This window comes from Lepus europaeus, chromosome X (genome assembly GCF_033115175.1).
Source record: "Lepus europaeus isolate LE1 chromosome X, mLepTim1.pri, whole genome shotgun sequence".
NCBI classification, from domain to species: domain Eukaryota; kingdom Metazoa; phylum Chordata; class Mammalia; order Lagomorpha; family Leporidae; genus Lepus; species Lepus europaeus.
In genome coordinates this window covers 35925336-35943052 of record NC_084850.1, presented here as the reverse complement: position 1 = coordinate 35943052, position 17717 = coordinate 35925336, and the positions used below count along the sequence as shown (strand labels likewise).

Here is a 17717-nt window from a genome sequence, read left to right as displayed (position 1 = left end):
TTTCAATAAAACAGTTTTTATTAGAGGTATTTTAATATTATATATTTAACTTAAATGTAGAAACCTTAATAGCATAATGCCATGGCTACCCACTTGGGCTTCTAATATAGTTTTAAAAAGCCACTTTATTTTGACTCATGAAAAATACCTAAGGCCCATGTTCTTACAGGCATTATTCATTCTTATAAGTTACACTGAAATACAATTTAAATAAAAACAATTTTTAAAAAATCAAACTCATATTTAGTCATTAAGAAGTCCTTCAAACTGGTAATGCAGCTCAATGTAGCTCTTACAGAGGGGTTAGTCAAGAATCTGATTCTGAGGCAGTAATGTTTCAAGGCTAAACAGGGAGCAAATTTAACTGAAAGAAAATATTTATCATACCAGTATAACTCAAAGACAGTTATAGACACACAAATGCTAGCATGCAATTGCCTCTATATTCATGAGTGTGTGTGTATGTGTGTGTATAAATATTGATGCATTCAACATCTGCATTTTGGAACCTCGATATTTCCTCATTTTCTACTGAATAGAAGGCATATAATTCCCCCCCCAAAAAAACCACAGAAACCTTCCACATGGCTGCATATTAACAATCTTTAAATATATGCTGTCATTCAAAAAAATTCTCCCAGAAGTTGTAAGAAATACTTGCTATGTTAACTATTATCAAGCTAAAATATTTTATTTTCTCATATAAACATTACGTGGTGCATGATAAATGGACAATTAATACATCTCTAAGAGCACAAAACTGAATATAAAGTACATGAATTAATAATGACTCTGCCATAATGAACAATAATAATGTAAGCTTTGATTAGCACAGAACCATTTAAATACAAAAGCCAAATTAAAATGTTGTGGCAATCAATGCAATCTAGAAACAAAGGACAACTTTTTAATGGACTGTGGGAAGACCAAGACTTGAGATTAGGGACGTTATTTTGTAAGTATAAGTGCACTTCTTTATCTAGGCCCTGGGACATACTGGAATTTCTTCTTTAAGAAAAAGAAAAGGAAAAATACATTACCACCAACAAAGAATACTGGAAGACTTAAGGAGAAACCTGCATTAATTTTAGTACTGCCTGTAGAGGCCAATTTATGGGTACAAAGGACTAATGCCCTCAACTGGCACTGCCTAGCAATTATCACCAAAGCACATAAAAGATGGATTAAAATGCCCAGTTAGAAGTCTTGTGTCTTATAATTTAAAAGATTGAAATATCCCATTTTTAAAGGATTAAACATTAAGATTAACATCTATTCTAAACTTTTAAAAGACTTGATATCTTTTGTCATTACATCTACATTAAATACAAGTATATTCAAAAAGCATTAGAAAAGCAGTCATTGCTAAGAACATAATAATACTAGGACCTGTTCAAATCTGCTAGTTTTATCTTTCATAGGTCAAATACGCAGCAGTGCAAAAGTAGCTAAATTAACCTGCAAACAAAATCACAAAATAATGCAAGAGGAGCAAGTACAAATTCACTGTAGAATGTGTTCTCCAATTCAACTACATGCTGGGGGGAAAAATTCTCTTTTTAAGGATTGCTTTTCTTAAACTATATTTTCCATTCATAAAATCTAAAGTGAAAACACTGAAATATTAATTCTGGACAGTAAAACAACCCTATAATACAGGTGATCAGATGATATTTGCATATGTCTTTTGCTGTAAAAATAAGAGCTTAAAATTTCTTGCTTGGGGAAACCAAAAACACATGACTAATTTCTGGTTCATACTTTGTTGGGATTTTTTTTTTGTTTAAGTTCAAAATCCCCCATACCACCAATTCTAAGAGGAAGACTACAACTAAATATACCTTAAATTGAACAGTACTGCATATTGGAACTTGTACTTGCTTTATTATTTTGTAACAGAGATCACATGTGAATTGGTGTTACAGAGTCTGATATCCAGCATAACTTTTTCTTCTGCCAATTAGGTAAGCAATCACTATAACGATAATCAAGCCTGAAAGACCAGCACCAACTATAATTGGTATTAGAATGGTGTCATCATCCAGCGGACACTCCTGGGCTGTAAGTGAGAAAAAGTGTGTAACAAATAATGAGTATAATCAAAAAAGACCACCCAAAAGTAAAAGATGTTGATTCAAAAGTCAGAAATGCTCTTAAAAGACTAATCTGAAGTAACCAAGACAGGTATATTTTTAGGATAAAGCTATAGAAAATTATAAACTGTTCTAATTCTTTAATTCTAAAGTCCTAAAACTCATTTGTCCTTTCATTTGTATATGTATATATATATATATATTTATTCTATTAATACATCTATTATACCTTATAAATACATACATACATGTATGTAGATTTGTGTTTCTTCGTATTTCAAGTCCTTTCCAAATTAAGAGTGTTACTTCATCAGAAATGAACAGAGTTAAGCTAGTCTATTTCTACATAGCCAGTTAGCCTCTCAGTAGTGGAGTGACTGGCTTTTGAGAAATCGAGAACAGATCAGGAAGGGATCTTGGAAGGTATCATGGGATAATAACAACCAGGCTAGCTCTGGATTCCTTTAGAGTAAGTAACAGCAAACTATAGCCCATAGGACATCTGGCTCAAGAGCTAAAAATGGCTTTCACATTTTTAAATGGTTGGGGGGAAGAAGGCAAAATAAGAATAATATTTTGTGACACATTAGTTACATGGAATTCAAATTCAGCATTAACAAAGTTTTACTGTAACACAACCATACTCATCTGTTTATGTATTGCCTATTGCTCTTTTGGAGTTATAATAGCAGAGTTGAATAGCTGAATGGAGATCATATGGCCTGAAGCCTAACACACATACTGTCTAGACCTTTGTAGGAAAAAATCTGCAGATCTCCGACCTAGAATACACAATTTAGTGGCTGCAAAAATAAATAAACCGGGATCTCTTACTAATGTGTTTACTACATTTCTTACCAACCTGATTTGGGCTGGCAGGCCATTGGGGCTATGTTTTCTACTTCTAGAAAGTAGCCTAATCTAGTAAAGTCCAATCACCACTCTTCTGCCTTACTATAATTCTATTTTCTCCCTCTATATAACCAAGTATTACTTGTGTGTTGTATTTATAAGTACCCACAGCCAAGAACCTAGTTCCACAAATGCATTATGCATTCAATACCAGTATTAAATGTATACTCCCTTGGGTGGTATTTTTAATTCTATGTACATAAAAACTAAAGCTTTAAATTAGAGATAGAGCACAGCTTATCTCTAAAAGAGCTGACTAGATAAATGGCCTTGAACTGATATTAGCACTGCAAATGATTTCAAATTCTAAATATAAGTTGGGACTTAAGATTCGGGTAATAGGGGCCAGCGCTGTGGCATAGCAAGCTAACTCTTTGCCTGCGGCACCAGCATCCCATATGGGCACTAGTTCATGTTCCAGCTGCTCTTCTTCCCATCTAGCTCTCTGCTATGGCCTGGGAAAGCAGCAAAAGATGACCCAAGTGTTTGGGTCCCTGCACCCACGTGGGAGACCTGGAAGAAGATCCTGGCTCCTGGTTCCTGGCTTCGGAACAGCCCAGCTTGTTGTTGCGGCCATTTGGGGAGTGAACCAGTGGATAAAAGACCCTTCTCCCTGTCTCTCCCTTTGTAACTCTACCTCTCAAATAAATAAACAAATCTCTAAAAAAAGATTAGGGTAATAATGTAGGGGAGCTACATAAAGACTCCAACAAAAAAGCTATTAAAGGATCAAAATAATTGAATTACTTAAGCAAAATCAACAAAAGGGAAAATGAATTGTTGAAAATATTTTTAAAATGTGATTAATCTCTCAAGTCACAAGAATGGTAGGGTGCACAGCCTGATTTACTTTGGCCTTACAATGTCATATTAGGTGTTCAACACCACTGCAAAAGCAACCAAAGGCTCACAGCATATTCACTTTTAAACACAGCTTCCACATTTCCTTCTAAACCACAGAATTAATTGTTCAAAAGGATGTGGATGATTGGACTAGCTCTATTCAGCAGATTTTTAATCTGCAAATCTCCAATTTCAAATAATTGGTTGAAAAGGACAAGTCACTTAAGGAATCTTATGTACTTTTTTTCTTCATGCAAATTTTACTCTTGTAATGACAAATGTATTTTTCTTATTGACATGAATACATTATAATGAACCCTATACAAGAGTTTCATTAAAGATCTGATAAACATCACCATAAGCCCCAAGTAGATCTTCAAAAAGCCTCATTCATACTGCAAATGCTTTGAAAGCTCCCCAGATCATTTTGGCTGAAACAGAGTTTACCATATTTGAGGTTTTATTGCTACCCTTCTCTTTTTCCTTTGTCTTAACAAAAGCAGGCCAAACTGTTTTGCATGCAGGTATGAAAATGTTTCCAGTAAGAAGATGGCCCCAAGAAGGCAGATGCAAAATGCTCAAAGCTGATGCTCCCAAGAGCCATCCTCCCCACAAAACCATAGGAAGAGCATCAATACCCTAAGTGAAGATCACTTAAAGCTTTTATCAGTTTTTAGCTTTAATAACTCTGATGCAAATGGTTTTCAAATCGGGAAACAGTTTGAGCAAAAGAATGAGCCAAATAGTTACACAACTCACTTAGGACCATGAGAACTCTAACCATAGTCAAGAGAGTATTTCATAATTCTCTATTTCAACATTTGAATGTTCATGACTCAAAGGAAAGGCCAACTATCAATCAACATAAGAATATAAGTTATTAATAAAGTGTGCTTGATCCTTACCTGTAGAATACTTTCCTTCTATCACACTGAATGGCTGAACCCTTAGATCAAAGGTATTTATCTGAAATGTTTCAGACACTGAGACAGTCTGCTCTTTGTTGCACATATAAGAACTTCCGAGGGGGGCATCCCAATAGCTAAGATTGGTATTTGCAATGCTGAAAACTTTAAAGAGAAGAAACAGGTTAGTAACTCCTTACCTTATCAACACAAAAAAATGGGACAGTCTGCAGGTTCTTTCACTGATGTATGGGAGATTGTGGGGCAGGGTCTACCCAAAAAAAGCAAGTCTTTCCATCCTAAGGTTTCCTGATCTTTCCATAGATGTTTCTAAAGTCTAAACATCAGTCCCATCCCTAGATATTATCCACTGTGTTTTGAAAATACAGGATGCTGGGGCCAGTGCTGTGGTGCAGTGGGTTAAAGCCCTGGCCTGCAGTGCCAACATCCCATATAGGCACTGGTTCAAGTTAAAGCTGCTCCACTTTTGATCCAGCTCCTTGCTAATACACCTGGGAAAGCAGCAGAGGATGATCCAAGTGCTTGGGCCCCTGTACCCACGTGGGAGACCTGGAAGAAGCTCCTGGCTCCTGGCTTCAGAGAAGCTCAGCTCTGGCCATTGCAGCCATTTGGGGAGTGAACGAGCAGATGGAAGACCTCACTCTCTCTGTCTCTAATTCTCCCTGTAACTCTTCCAAATAAATAAATCTTAAAAAAAAAAAAAAAAAAGAAAGAAAAAGAAAATACAGGGTGCTGTTCAACATAGAACACTGTAGTTCTAAGTTAGTGACTTGAAGCTGCAGCCCAGGGACACTTTTTACAAAGCATCTGCTGTTTCATTAAATAAGACACTGTTTGGTAACAAGACAACTGTGGTTCCTATTCCTCCGGTGCCACCCACACTCCTTTCGCTAGAGATCGATGCTTTGCTTACCAGAGCCATTAACCAAATACATGCTGACATTCACTTCCTTCAGATAGAATCGGTTTTCATTTTTCTGTCGGAATAAGAGCTTCCAGTTAATCAACAAGTACAGTTAATATCTACAGAAGAAAAGCAATCTAGTACCATTATACAAAGGAGGAAATTGTGAATTAGAGCTGGGCCAGCTGAATAAAACTGAACTAAGTAAAAGAGAACTCAAAGTGGGTCAGAAACCCTTTTCCTCTCTGCATTTCATTTCGAACTTGGGATCACAGGTATACTCCTGTGCTCCTTGTACTCTCCCATGAGTCATTTGCCCCTCAATTCTATTCCTTCTGTCACTTGGGCTCAGCAGTAGCTTCTCAACTAGGCTTCTTGCCTTTGAGCCCCACCAACTTTAATCTTTCCTTTTCACTGCTATTATCCTTTTGAAGAGCTCATTTGATCAGTCATTTAAATTATTTGAGTGCTTAGTATGTATAAGCTAATATATCATAAGTGTTCCAAAGAGCCAAAGAGCTCAGTATCATGAACTAGACTTGGATTCTGCCTTCAGTGTGTTTGAAATCAGCCCAGGAAGATAAGATTAAAAACAAATAAATGACCATATTACAAAGAAAAGGATAAGTCATGAAAATTATAGGAATTATTGGAGAAAAATTACTTCCAACTAGGGGAGGAACAAAAGCAATGCCATTGTAGGGATAATGAATTTGAATGGGGTAGGATTTGGTTAGTAAAGAAGCAGAAAGGGGTATTAGAAACGCCAACAGCATAAGTAATAGTAGTCAGAATATAAACATGATCACAAGTAGGCCAGCATTTAAGAAATTACTAGTGTCAAGCCCTATTCCTAAGTTTCCATGGGGCCGGCACTGTGGCATGTCGGGTAAAACCACTGCCTACAGTACCAGCATCCCATATGGGCGCAGGTTCTAGTCCCAGCTGCTCCACTTCCAATCCAGCTCTCTGCTATGGCCTGGGAAAGCAGTAGAGGATGGTTCAAGTCCTTGGGCCCCTGCACCCACATGGGAGAACTGGAAGAAGCTCCTGGCTCCTGGTTTCAGATTGGAGCATCTCTGGACATTGTCGTCATTTGGGGAATGAACCAGCAGATGGAAGACCTCTCTCTCTGCCTTTGCCTCTATAACTCTGTCTTTCAAGTAATTAAAATAAATCTTTAAAAAAATAAAATATGAAGAATTCTTAATTTGCTGTTAAAAAAAGTTTGCATACAGGGCTTCACTGAATCATGATAGCTCCCCTAGACCATAGGTGGTGTTCTCATCCCTATTTTGAGATAGTGTAATAGAAGCACAGAGATGGTAAATAACTTCCCCGAGCCTACACAGTTAGTTGAGCTGGGATTTAAATACAAAAGTCAAGGCCAGTGTTGTGGTGCATCAGATTAAGCTACCACCTGCAAGACTAGCATCCCATGAGTGCCGGTTCAAGTGCCAGCTGCTCTGTTTCCAATCCAGCCCCTTGCTAATGAATCTGAGGAAAGTAGCAGAAGATGGCCCAAGTACTTGGACTCCTGCCACCCATGTGGGAGACACAGATATAATTCTGGGCTCCTGGCTTTGGCACGACCCAGCCACACTCACTACAGCTACCTGGGGAGTGCAGATGGAGGACCTTTGTTTCTCTCTCTCTCTCTCTCTCTCTCTCTGTCTTTCATATAAATAAATAAATCTTAAAAAAATAAACAGAAGTCTGCTGTGTCTATGTACTGGTTACTACTATGCCCTCCTAAGATGTGCACAGAGCCACAGGAGGAGGCAAGCAGAAGTTCATGAAGACAGAATGAAGGAAACAAAGGCTACAGATGTAGGCTACCCTGTATGGGAGAAGAAGAGCATGAACTATTCTGCTGTAGGGCTTAGGTGTCACCTTGCTGGCAAGAAAGAACCACTGAAGCTTTCTGAGGAAGAGCTAGGCTGAGGGAAGATTAAACCAAGGCAGAAGATTGAAAGAGGTAAAGAAGAGAAGGGACTAGGGAGGAGCTGTTTGAACAATCCAGGCAAGAAATAACACTGGCTGGAACCAGAGCAAAGGCAATGGGAATGAAAATAAGGAGACAGACTCAAGAAAACTTTCTGGAAGACTTCACAATTTCATCACATCCCTCTTCTGTTTAGGCTTTGTCTGGGCTTGGCATTCAAGGTTCTTTACAATTTGTCCCAATTACTTACTTTTCCATACTTATACTAAACTTGCTACATGCCTCATTTTCCCAGCTGGTATTGATTATGTGCCTTTATCTATGGATAACTTGTACTTTCCCACTTACTCCCCTTATCTTCATATGCACAAATCTGACTCATTCTTGAAGACCCAGCTCAAGTGCCATCTTTTCCACTGTACATTCCTGACTCTCCTCCAGCCAGAATTAACTGCACCCCACCTATTCCTCCGACACTTCATATTAACCTCTGGTCTGGTACACATTCAATTTTGTATGCACCTTCCACAGTACTCTATTGCCTACAGAATCAAGTTGAAAGGCTTTAATGTGACATTTAAGCCTTCCAAAAAAATGGCAATTATTTGTGTTTTTCTACCTTTACCACTACAGTGTGGACACCTTAAGGACACACGCTTTCTTCTTTGTATCTAGCCATAGCAGCCTGCACAAAACACATTCAAATTCTATAAATGCACATAAATTTACATCTCTTATGATAGATTCTAGGGGCAGGGGCAGCATTTTGGTACAGCCTGTGATGCCACCATCCTATATGAGCACCGTTCAAGTCCTGGCTACTCTACTTCCAATCCAGCTCACTGCTAATGTGCCTGGGAAAGCAGTAGAAGATGGTCCAAGTAGTTGGGCCCCTGCACCCACATGGGAGACCCAGATGGAGTTTCAGGCCTTTGGCTTCAGAGTGAACCAGCAGATGGAAGACTCTCTCTCTCTCTCTCTCTCTCTCTCTCTCTGTTACTCTGCTCTCAAATTAATAAATCTTTATAAAAAAGATGCTATGGACCTCCCACAAACTCCATGACATTGCAGGTGTTTCTCACTTTTTCAAAATGCCTATAGCATGGAGAAAATGTCACCGTTTTGGATTACATCTTAAAATAGTCTTCCAGGTAAATTAAACACTGTTATTATTAAATATTAAACATTTCCCCATGAAGAGTCAGTAGAAACCATGTTCTTTTGGGAGATTACCACAGTTAGAAAGGTCAAACTCAAATAACTCAAAGAATGAACCTAAAATAGCACTTTTTTCATTCTTATTGACCATAAGCTCTATGAGATAATTTTAAGAGAATATGTCTGGGGGCTGGCGCTGTGGCACAGTGGGTAAAGCTGCCACCTGCAGTGCCGGCAGCCCATATGGGCACCAGTTCGAGTCCCAGCTACTCCCTTCTGATCCAGCTCTCTGCTATGGCCTGGGAAGGAAGTACAAGATGGCCCAAGTCACTGGATCCCTGCACCCACGTGGGAGACCCAGAAGAACCTCCTGGCTCCTGACTTCGGATCAGCGCAGCTCTGGCTGTTGCAGCCAATTGAGGAGTGAACCAGCAGATGGAAGACCTCTCTCTTTCTCTCTCTCAGCCAATTGAGGAGTGAACCAGCAGATGGAAGACCTCTCTCTCTCTCTCTCTGCCTCTGCCTCTGCCTCTCCTTCTCTCTCTGTAGCTCTGACTTTCAAATAAATAAATCTTTAAAAAACAGAGAGAGAATATGTCTGAAGAGGTCTGCAACTACAATATTGAAGACAAGTTTAGACATTTTTACATATATTGGAAAAAGAAAGATCTTTGTAAACTTTTCTAAAATATAATTGCCTGTTATAATCCTCAATTATTCATGGTATGTTCCATAAAGAGAAAAAGTCTTTAGACTCAAGATACCAACTTCAGATATGAAATAACAACATATCTACTCCTAAAAAATATTCACTTGAGAGTCAGACAGAGAGACAGAGAAAGAGACAGAGAGAGCTTCCATTACTGAGGCCCAATACTAGGATCTGGGAATGCAATCCAGGTCTCCCACACGGGAGGTAGAAACTCAGTTACTTCAATCATCACTGCTGCCTCCTTGGGTCTGCATTGGCAGAAAGCTGGAGTCAGAAGTCAGACCTGAGAACCAAACCCAGGCACTCTGCTGTGGGACAGACATCTTAATCAAAAGGCTAAATGCCCCCTCCTTTTTAAAATTTTTATTTGTTTAAAAGAAAGCAAGAGCGAGAGCGAGAGAGAGAGAAAGGGAGAGAGTATAGTACTTTTTGTGTATACATGCTAAGAGTATTTCCCCTCCCCAAATATGCATATAGTAATCTGATTTAAAAACAGAAAATTTGTGTGTGGTTGATAAAATAACTTAGTCTAAGAACTGTTCAAATGGTTCAACATTTTCTCTCACCTACAGCTATTCCCTATTCCTCATTTCCATTTGCCATAACATATACACATATACACACCCCTCATAAAAAATTATGGGGATAATTGCTACAGAGAAGATGTAAATCGCCAATGATGAATTCATGCTAGAAAGAAGTAGAATGGGTATTCTTTTCTTTTTTTAAAGAATTTTAGTATATTTATTAGCATATTTGAAAGGCAGAGTGACAAGGAAAGGGGGGAGGGGAGAGAGAGAGTGAGAGAGAAGACAGATCTCTTCCATCCACTGAAGCCAGGAAATCCATCCAGATCTCCATATGGGTGGCAGAGGCACAAGTACTTATTCCACTTTTTGTTGCTTTCCCAGACACATTAGCAGAGAGCTGGATCAGAAGCAGAGCAGCCAGGACTCAAAACTGGCACTCCAATATGAGATGCTGGCATCACAGGCAGCAGCTTAACCCACTGTGTCACAATGATGGCCTCAGAACAGCTATGTTTAACCTAAAACTTCTGTTTAGGGTTCAGCTCTTGATATAAACATGAACAAAACTGGAGTCGGTGCTGTGGCATAACAGGCCTCTCTGCCTGTAGTGCTGGCATCCCATATTGGCACAGGTTCATGTCCCAGCTGCTCCACTTCTAATCCAGCTCTCTGCTAATGGCCTGAGAAAGCAGCAGAGGATGGTCCAAGTGCTTGGCCCTCTGCAGCCACATGGGAGACCTAGAAGAAGCTCCTGGCTCCTGGCTTCAGAAGGGCTCCGGCTGTTGCAGCCATTTGGGGAGTGAACCAGTGGATGGAAGACCTCTTTCTCTGTCTTTCCTCCTCTCTTTTCCCTATAATTCTGCCTCTACAAATCTTTAAAAAAACATAAACAACAAAAATCTGAATGTTGCCATTGTAAACTATCCTGATTTAATAACTTAATTAATACATATATTTATACAGAGCTTTATACATAGCAAGTAGAGTTGTCTTTCTGAATCCAGGGACTACTGGTTCCAGGACTCACTGCAGATACCAAAATCTGCAGAATCTCAAGTCCCTCATATAAAATGCCATAGTATTTGCATACAACCTAAGTACATCCTCCTGTATAGTTTAAATCACTTCTAGATCATTTATAATACCTAATAGGATATATGCTTGTTACACTACATTGTTTAGGAAATAACAGCAAGAAAAAAATGTCTGTACTTGTTTAGTACAGAAGAAATTTTTTCTGAATATTTTTCATTAGTGGTTGGGTGAATCTGTAGATGTAAAACCCATGGAAATGGAGGGCAAATGTACTCAATAAATGTTAGCTACTGTTGGGGCAGGTGTTGCACAACAGGTTAAGTGACCTCTTGGATCACCCACACCACAAATCAGAGTGCTGGTTTAGTTCCTGGCTACTCAATTTTGGATCTAGCTTCCTTCTTTTATAAAAATTTTTAAAGACTTATTTATTTGAAAATCAGAGTTACACAGAGAGAGAAGGAGAGGCAGAGAGAGAAAGGTCGTCCATCCGCTGGTTCACTCCCCAATTGGCATAGATTTCAATTTTTTGCAACAAAACCTTCATTTTTTAATATTTATTTATTTATTTGAAAGTCAGAGTTACACATAGAGAGAAGGAGAGGTGGGGGGGGTGTCTTCCATCCACTGGTTCACTCCCCAGTTGGCTGCAACAGCCGGAACTGTGCTGATCTGAAGTCAGGAGCCAGGGGCTTCCTCCAGGTCTTTCCATGTGAGTGCAGGGGCCCAAGGACTTGGGCCTTCATCCACTGCTTTCCCAGGCCACAGCAGAGCATTGGATAGGAAATGGAGCAGCCAGGACTTGAACTGGCACCCATATGAGCTGCAGGCAGTGGCTTTATCCACTATGCCACAGGGCTGGCCCCAAGATCTAGCTTCCTTCTAATGCACCTGGGAGGACAGTGAATGATGGCCCTAAGTACTTGCACCCATGTACATGGGAGACATAGATGGAGTTCTAGGCTCTTAGCTTAGACCTGGGCCTGCCTTGGCTGTTTTGGCCATCTGGGGAGTGAACCACTGGATGGTTTCTCTCTCTCTCCCTTTCTCTTCATCTCTCTCATCCTCTGCCTTTCAAATAAATAAATAATCTTTTTAAAAAGTAATAAATGTTGGAGCCAGCATTGTGGTGCAGCAGGTTAGGCTGCTGTCTGTGACATCAGCCTTCCATATGAGCACAGGTTTGAATCCCAGCTGTTATAATTCCAATCCAACTGCCAGCTTAATGCACCTGCAGAAGATGGCCCAAATGCTTGGGCCCCTGCACCCATCTGGGACACCCAAATGAAGCTCCTGGCTCCTGGTTTCGGCCTCGCCCAGACCTGGCCATTGTGACAAACTGGAGAGTGAATCAGCAGATGGAGTCGCTCTCTCTCTCTCTCTCTCTGTATTTCAAATAAATAAAATCTTTTTAAAAAGTAATAAATGTTAGCTATTATTATTACTTACACTACTACAAATAGTATAGCTTCTAAAAGGCTTAAGATATTATAACAGACAAATATAAGAGCTGTCCAACCAATAATGGAGAAACATTATCATGGAAATTACTTACATACACATAGATAAGACAGGTTGTTTTCAGGTGAGTTAATTTTTGCTCCTATCTTAGAATCTATGTAGTGGCAGAATGGCTACTCAAGGTGAACATTAATACCACAGCCCAGCTCACAGACTATAAAGCAGACTCTGAGAGATGAGCAGGGATCAGTGGACTACATTTTATAATTAAGTAGTGTCAGGATGGAATATTCACTCTTCCATATATATACACAACTATTTACATTTCAGATGCATTTCTAAGAGAATGAAACTAAATTATTAAAAAAAATATCTGTTACTCACCACAGCAAAGACAAAATCAAGATACTTAATGGTGCTACTATTCAGCCTCAGCTGAGCAGTCTGAGGATGGCAGCTGCCAGAGGAGTTAGTTGAATTGGGGTTGATGTTAATAACCGAAGTAACCTTCAAGGGAAAAAGGGGTAGAAAGGTACAGATTAACTATAAAAGCTGACAACAACTTTTTCAATAAGACCAACTTTGGTGGAGAAGAAAAAATCCTTTGTTAGGATAGTTAAATTTATGGTATCTTATTTTCAAACAAAGTTGACACCAGCCATCAAGCTATGACTTGGATGAGTTAAAAAAAAAAAACAAATTGAAACTACTTTATGGCCAAAATTAAAGAAAAATGAAGGAAGGAGGGGTTATTGAGAGAGAGAGAAAAGTATCATTATCTTAAAATTGTTATCTATGAAATACATGAAATCTGTTTCTTTATATTAATAATTTTTTAAAAATACCACAAGGACAACAATAGGGAAGTGCCCTCATTAACAAAACAAATGAAAACGCACATTTTTATGGAGCACAAGAGCCATCTGTCTAGCTTGTTTAAGTCACAGGACCCTGGAAATGAGATTTGTTCATCAGCACTCCCTCTAGAGCCTCAGTGGAAAACTGAGGCTGGGAAGCACCATCATGTACTTCAGTATATTGATAAGCTCAGAGTCATCAAATAACTGGAGAAACAGATACCTGCACTATCCCTGAATATCAAACTTCAGTGTGTTTCAGATCAAAGTGTGAATGAATTATATTTTAAACTGATTAAAATGAACATCAACTGTATGCTGATCTACTGATGGTAAATAGAATCTAAGCCCAACAAGTCCTTTAAAGTGCTAGGTTTTCTGCTGGTCAAGAAAATACTTTGAACATCCCATTTACTCTTCATAATTATAGTAACTCCAAACTAATCAAAAATCAACATCAGTATCAAATTCTCATTTAAAACTGAATCATCTAGTAACACTTCTCTTGAACTGACAGAATATACAGTATTTTAAAGGAACTACTAAAAGGATGTAATGATAAAGAGACAACTGTACCTTATCCTGAGTGATGTTCAGCTGCAGCCCCATCATAGCCAGCAGACAAGTACCGTTGCCATTACTAACTGAATAGGTTCCAACACCTGGTTTTTCCTTTGGAGTGGGTGTTGTAGTAGAAGATGGCACAGTGGTGTGAATGATGGGTGTCACTGTGGTAGAAGATCTGTCTCCATCACACAGAAACTCTAAAACAAACAAGGATAAAATAAACCAAAGTCAACTTTTTCTTAATTGGTAAGGATGAGAAAGAGTAAAATATTTCTCACAATAGAAATCCAAGAGGGTTCCTTAGGGGAAAGGAATACTTTGTTAGTGTATTTTCAAATAAATGAGACAGAGGTTCTCAAACTGCTGCTTCCTATACATACAATCTCTAGGAGTTATGACACAGCAGACACACTAGGGACACATCAAAATGCTTTATCTACTCACACACAGCTGCAGGCTCATCCCAAAGAACTTCACCTGCTGCTGGTATGAAATTCAGAGATTTAAATCTGAAAACATTTCATTCTTACCTATCTTGCCTTCTTCCTTCCCAAATACAATCATTATAAAGAAGGATACTGTCTACTAGGAAAAAGTTCAGAAACCATTAAAGGATTTAAATATGAATCTCTTATTTGTGTAATCACTACAGGAAATAAGAGGCATTTAAATAAAAAAAGCATTTCAACCTCCTTTTAGAAAGTGTTGCTAGTTTCACATAACTAATGAATGAGAAATTTTACATTTCCATAAAGTCATATAAAAGTTATAAAATCAAATTAGAAAATGCAAAATTAGAACACAGAAATCTAATTTCTAAGCTTTGGTCTCAGAACTCCTAAAGAGCATATTATCCAGTTATTTGAAGATCTGTCAAATGATTAGGTTTTATCAACTGGTACCTTTTAAAAGGTCATTCACAGCATGTGAATCAGACTTTAAATTCAAAGTTCCAGAAGGATTGCTATTATTTACAAAAACTTTGCAGTCTAATTAAAGCTAGGAACAAGTCTTACTATATAAATACTTTCAGATAACAAGTTCAATAAACCCAATATACTCCAATAGTAAAGTAGGACTCAAAAAAGTATTGAAATATATACTTTAAGAACTCACCTTTTGTGCTCACTGTGCCATTTTGGACAAAAGCTTGAACAACAACATCCCAATAGTGCTGGACAACATCATTTATCTTTAATGTTGATAAACTATTGCATCTAAAGATGTCATTCAAAGGAATTTCAATTTTCACAGAGTCATAAACAGTAACAATTCCTATAAAACAAGATTAACAACCATTTTTTCCAAGAAGGTCAGAGAAAAATAACATAAATCTATTTGGATAGGCTTTCCTCTTCTCTTTGTCTGCTCCATTCCATGACCAAAGTGACAAAGTATATGACATGTTCAAGGCAATGACAAATTTACTGAGGCGGTAAGAGGGAGGAGCTGGTGTTGTGGCATAGCATGTTAAATCACCACCTGCAATACTGGCATCTCATATGGGCACCCGATCAAGTCCCAGCTGCTTCACTGCTAATCTAGCTCCCTGCCAATGCATTTGGGAAAGCAGTGCAAGATGGTTCAAGCGCATGGGCCCCTGCACCCAAATGGGAGATCCTGATGAAGTGCCTGGCACCTGGCTTAGGCCTGGCCCAGCCCTAGCCATTGCAGTGATTTGGGGAGTGAACCAGCAGATGAAAGAGATCTCCCCACTCCCTTGTAACTCTGCCTTTAAAATAAAATAAATAAATCTTACCAAAAAAAAGAGTAGGAGGAAGAGACAATGGGGTTAAGAAGGAAAGACAGAAAAGAAGTGAAATTAATTTAAAGATGCAATGACTTTGAACAGCCCTTGTCCTGTTTAGGAACAGTTTCTTTTTGTCTTGTTTTGTTTTGTTATGATTTGTTTTCTGTGCAAATTTTTGAACTCTTTACTTAGTATAGATCTCGTCTTCTGTGTATAAAGTTAATAAACAATGGATCTTAGTGGAGAATGGGACTGGGAATGGGAAAGAGAGAAGGGGTGGGAGAGTGGGTGAGAGGGTGGGTATGGTGGGATGAATCACTATATTCCTAAAAGTTGTACTTATGAAATGCATTAAGTTTGTATTCCTTAAATAAAAGGTTTCTTTGGGTGAAAAAAAAAACAGTAAAATTAAACAGGTGACATTAATTTAAAAAAAAAAAAAAGGAAAGATGAGGGGCCTGAGTCGTGGCACAATGGCACAATGGCTTAAGCTGCCACCTGCAACACCAGCATCCCATACAAGCGTCAGTTCAAGTACAGGCTGCTCTGCTTCCAATCTAGCTCCCTGCTGATGCATCTAGGAAAGCAGCAGATGATAGCCCAAGTACTTGGGTCCCTGCCACCCACGTGACAGACCCAGATGGAATTTCCACACTCCTAGCTTTAGCCTGGACTGGCCCTGGCTGTTGCAGCAAGTTGGGGAGTAGACCAGATCAAAGAGTATGTCACTCTGCCTTTCAAATAAATAAATACATATTTTCTGGGGCTGGCGCTGTGGTGTGGCAGGTAAAGTCACCACCTCCAGTGTCTGCATCCCATATGGGTGCCGGTTCAAGTCCTGGCTGCTCCACTTCCAATCGAGCTCTCTGCTATGGCCTGGGAAAGCAGTGGAAGATGGCCCAAGTCCTTGGGCCCCTGCACCCATGTGGGAGACCTAGAGGAAACTCTTGGTTCCTGGCATTGGATCGGCACAGCTCCGGCCATTGTGGCCAATTGGGGAGTGAACCATTGAATGGAAGACCTCTCTCTCTCTCTCTCTCTCTTCCTCTCCCTCTCCTTCTCTCTCTGTGTAACTCTTTCAAATAAATAAATAAATTTTAAAATAAATAAATAAATACATATTTTCAAAAATACTGAGGAAAGATGAGTTGCAGATGATCACACATGGAAGCATCTTCTACAATCTAAAGATAATTAGATCTTTCCTTGTTAGCAATGGAAGGCTAGCCTCACTTATGTTTTTTCTTTTTAAATTTTATTTAAGGTATACAAGTTTCATGTATTTCATATATACAGATTTAGGAAAATAATGACACTTCCCACCCTACCCTCCCTCCTGCCCATGCTCCAACCCTTCTTCCTCCTCCCTCTCCTATTCCCACTCTTAACTTTTACAAATATCTATTTTCAACTTACTTTATACTCATAAGGTTAACCCTACACCAAGTAAAGAGTTGAAAAAATAGTATGAAGAAAAAAACACTGTTCCTCAACAGTAGAGACAAGGGCTATAAACAATCATTGAATCTCAAAATGTCCATTTCACTCCAATGCATTACATTCTAGGTACTCTATTAGTTACCCCAGAGCAGGGAAAATATATGCAATCTGTCTTTTTGGGGCAGGCTTATTTCACTAAGTATAGTGGCTTCCAGTTGAATCCATTTTGTTGCAAAAGACAAGATTTAATTTTTTCACAGCTGAGTAGTACTCCATAGTGTATATATACCATAATTTCTTTATCCAGTCATCGTTTGATGGACATCTGGGTTGATTCCATATCTTAGCTATTGTGAATTGAGCTGCAAAGAACATGGAGATACAGATAGCTCTTTCATATGCTGATTTCTTTTCATTTGGGTAAATTCCCAGGAGTGGGATGGCTGAACCATATAGTAGGTCTATATTCAGATTTCTGAAGTATCTCATACAGAAATCAACAAACAACAAATGCTGGCAAGGATAGGGGGTAAAAGATACCCCAATCCACTGCTGATGGGAATATAAACTGGTATAGTCACTGT

General features: G+C 38.8%; 1 protein-coding gene across 3 annotated transcripts in view; it reads right to left on the bottom strand.

Moving 5' to 3' along the window:
* Positions 1 to 17717, bottom strand: part of LAMP2 (lysosomal associated membrane protein 2) — a 49117-nt gene that overhangs the window by 10391 nt on the left and 21009 nt on the right. For 2 of the 3 annotated variants that reach the window (XM_062184534.1, XM_062184532.1), the window contains exons 4-8: positions 15060 to 15218; positions 13953 to 14140; positions 12904 to 13026; positions 5688 to 5751; positions 4754 to 4918 (exon numbers count right to left, since the gene is read on the bottom strand). In XM_062184534.1, coding sequence (XP_062040518.1) covers positions 4754 to 4918; positions 5688 to 5751; positions 12904 to 13026; positions 13953 to 14140; positions 15060 to 15218 — 699 coding nt within the window. Of the gene's footprint in view, positions 1 to 672; positions 2060 to 4753; positions 4919 to 5687; positions 5752 to 12903; positions 13027 to 13952; positions 14141 to 15059; positions 15219 to 17717 lie in introns of those variants that run through there. The other variant, XM_062184533.1, reaches the window with a different exon arrangement.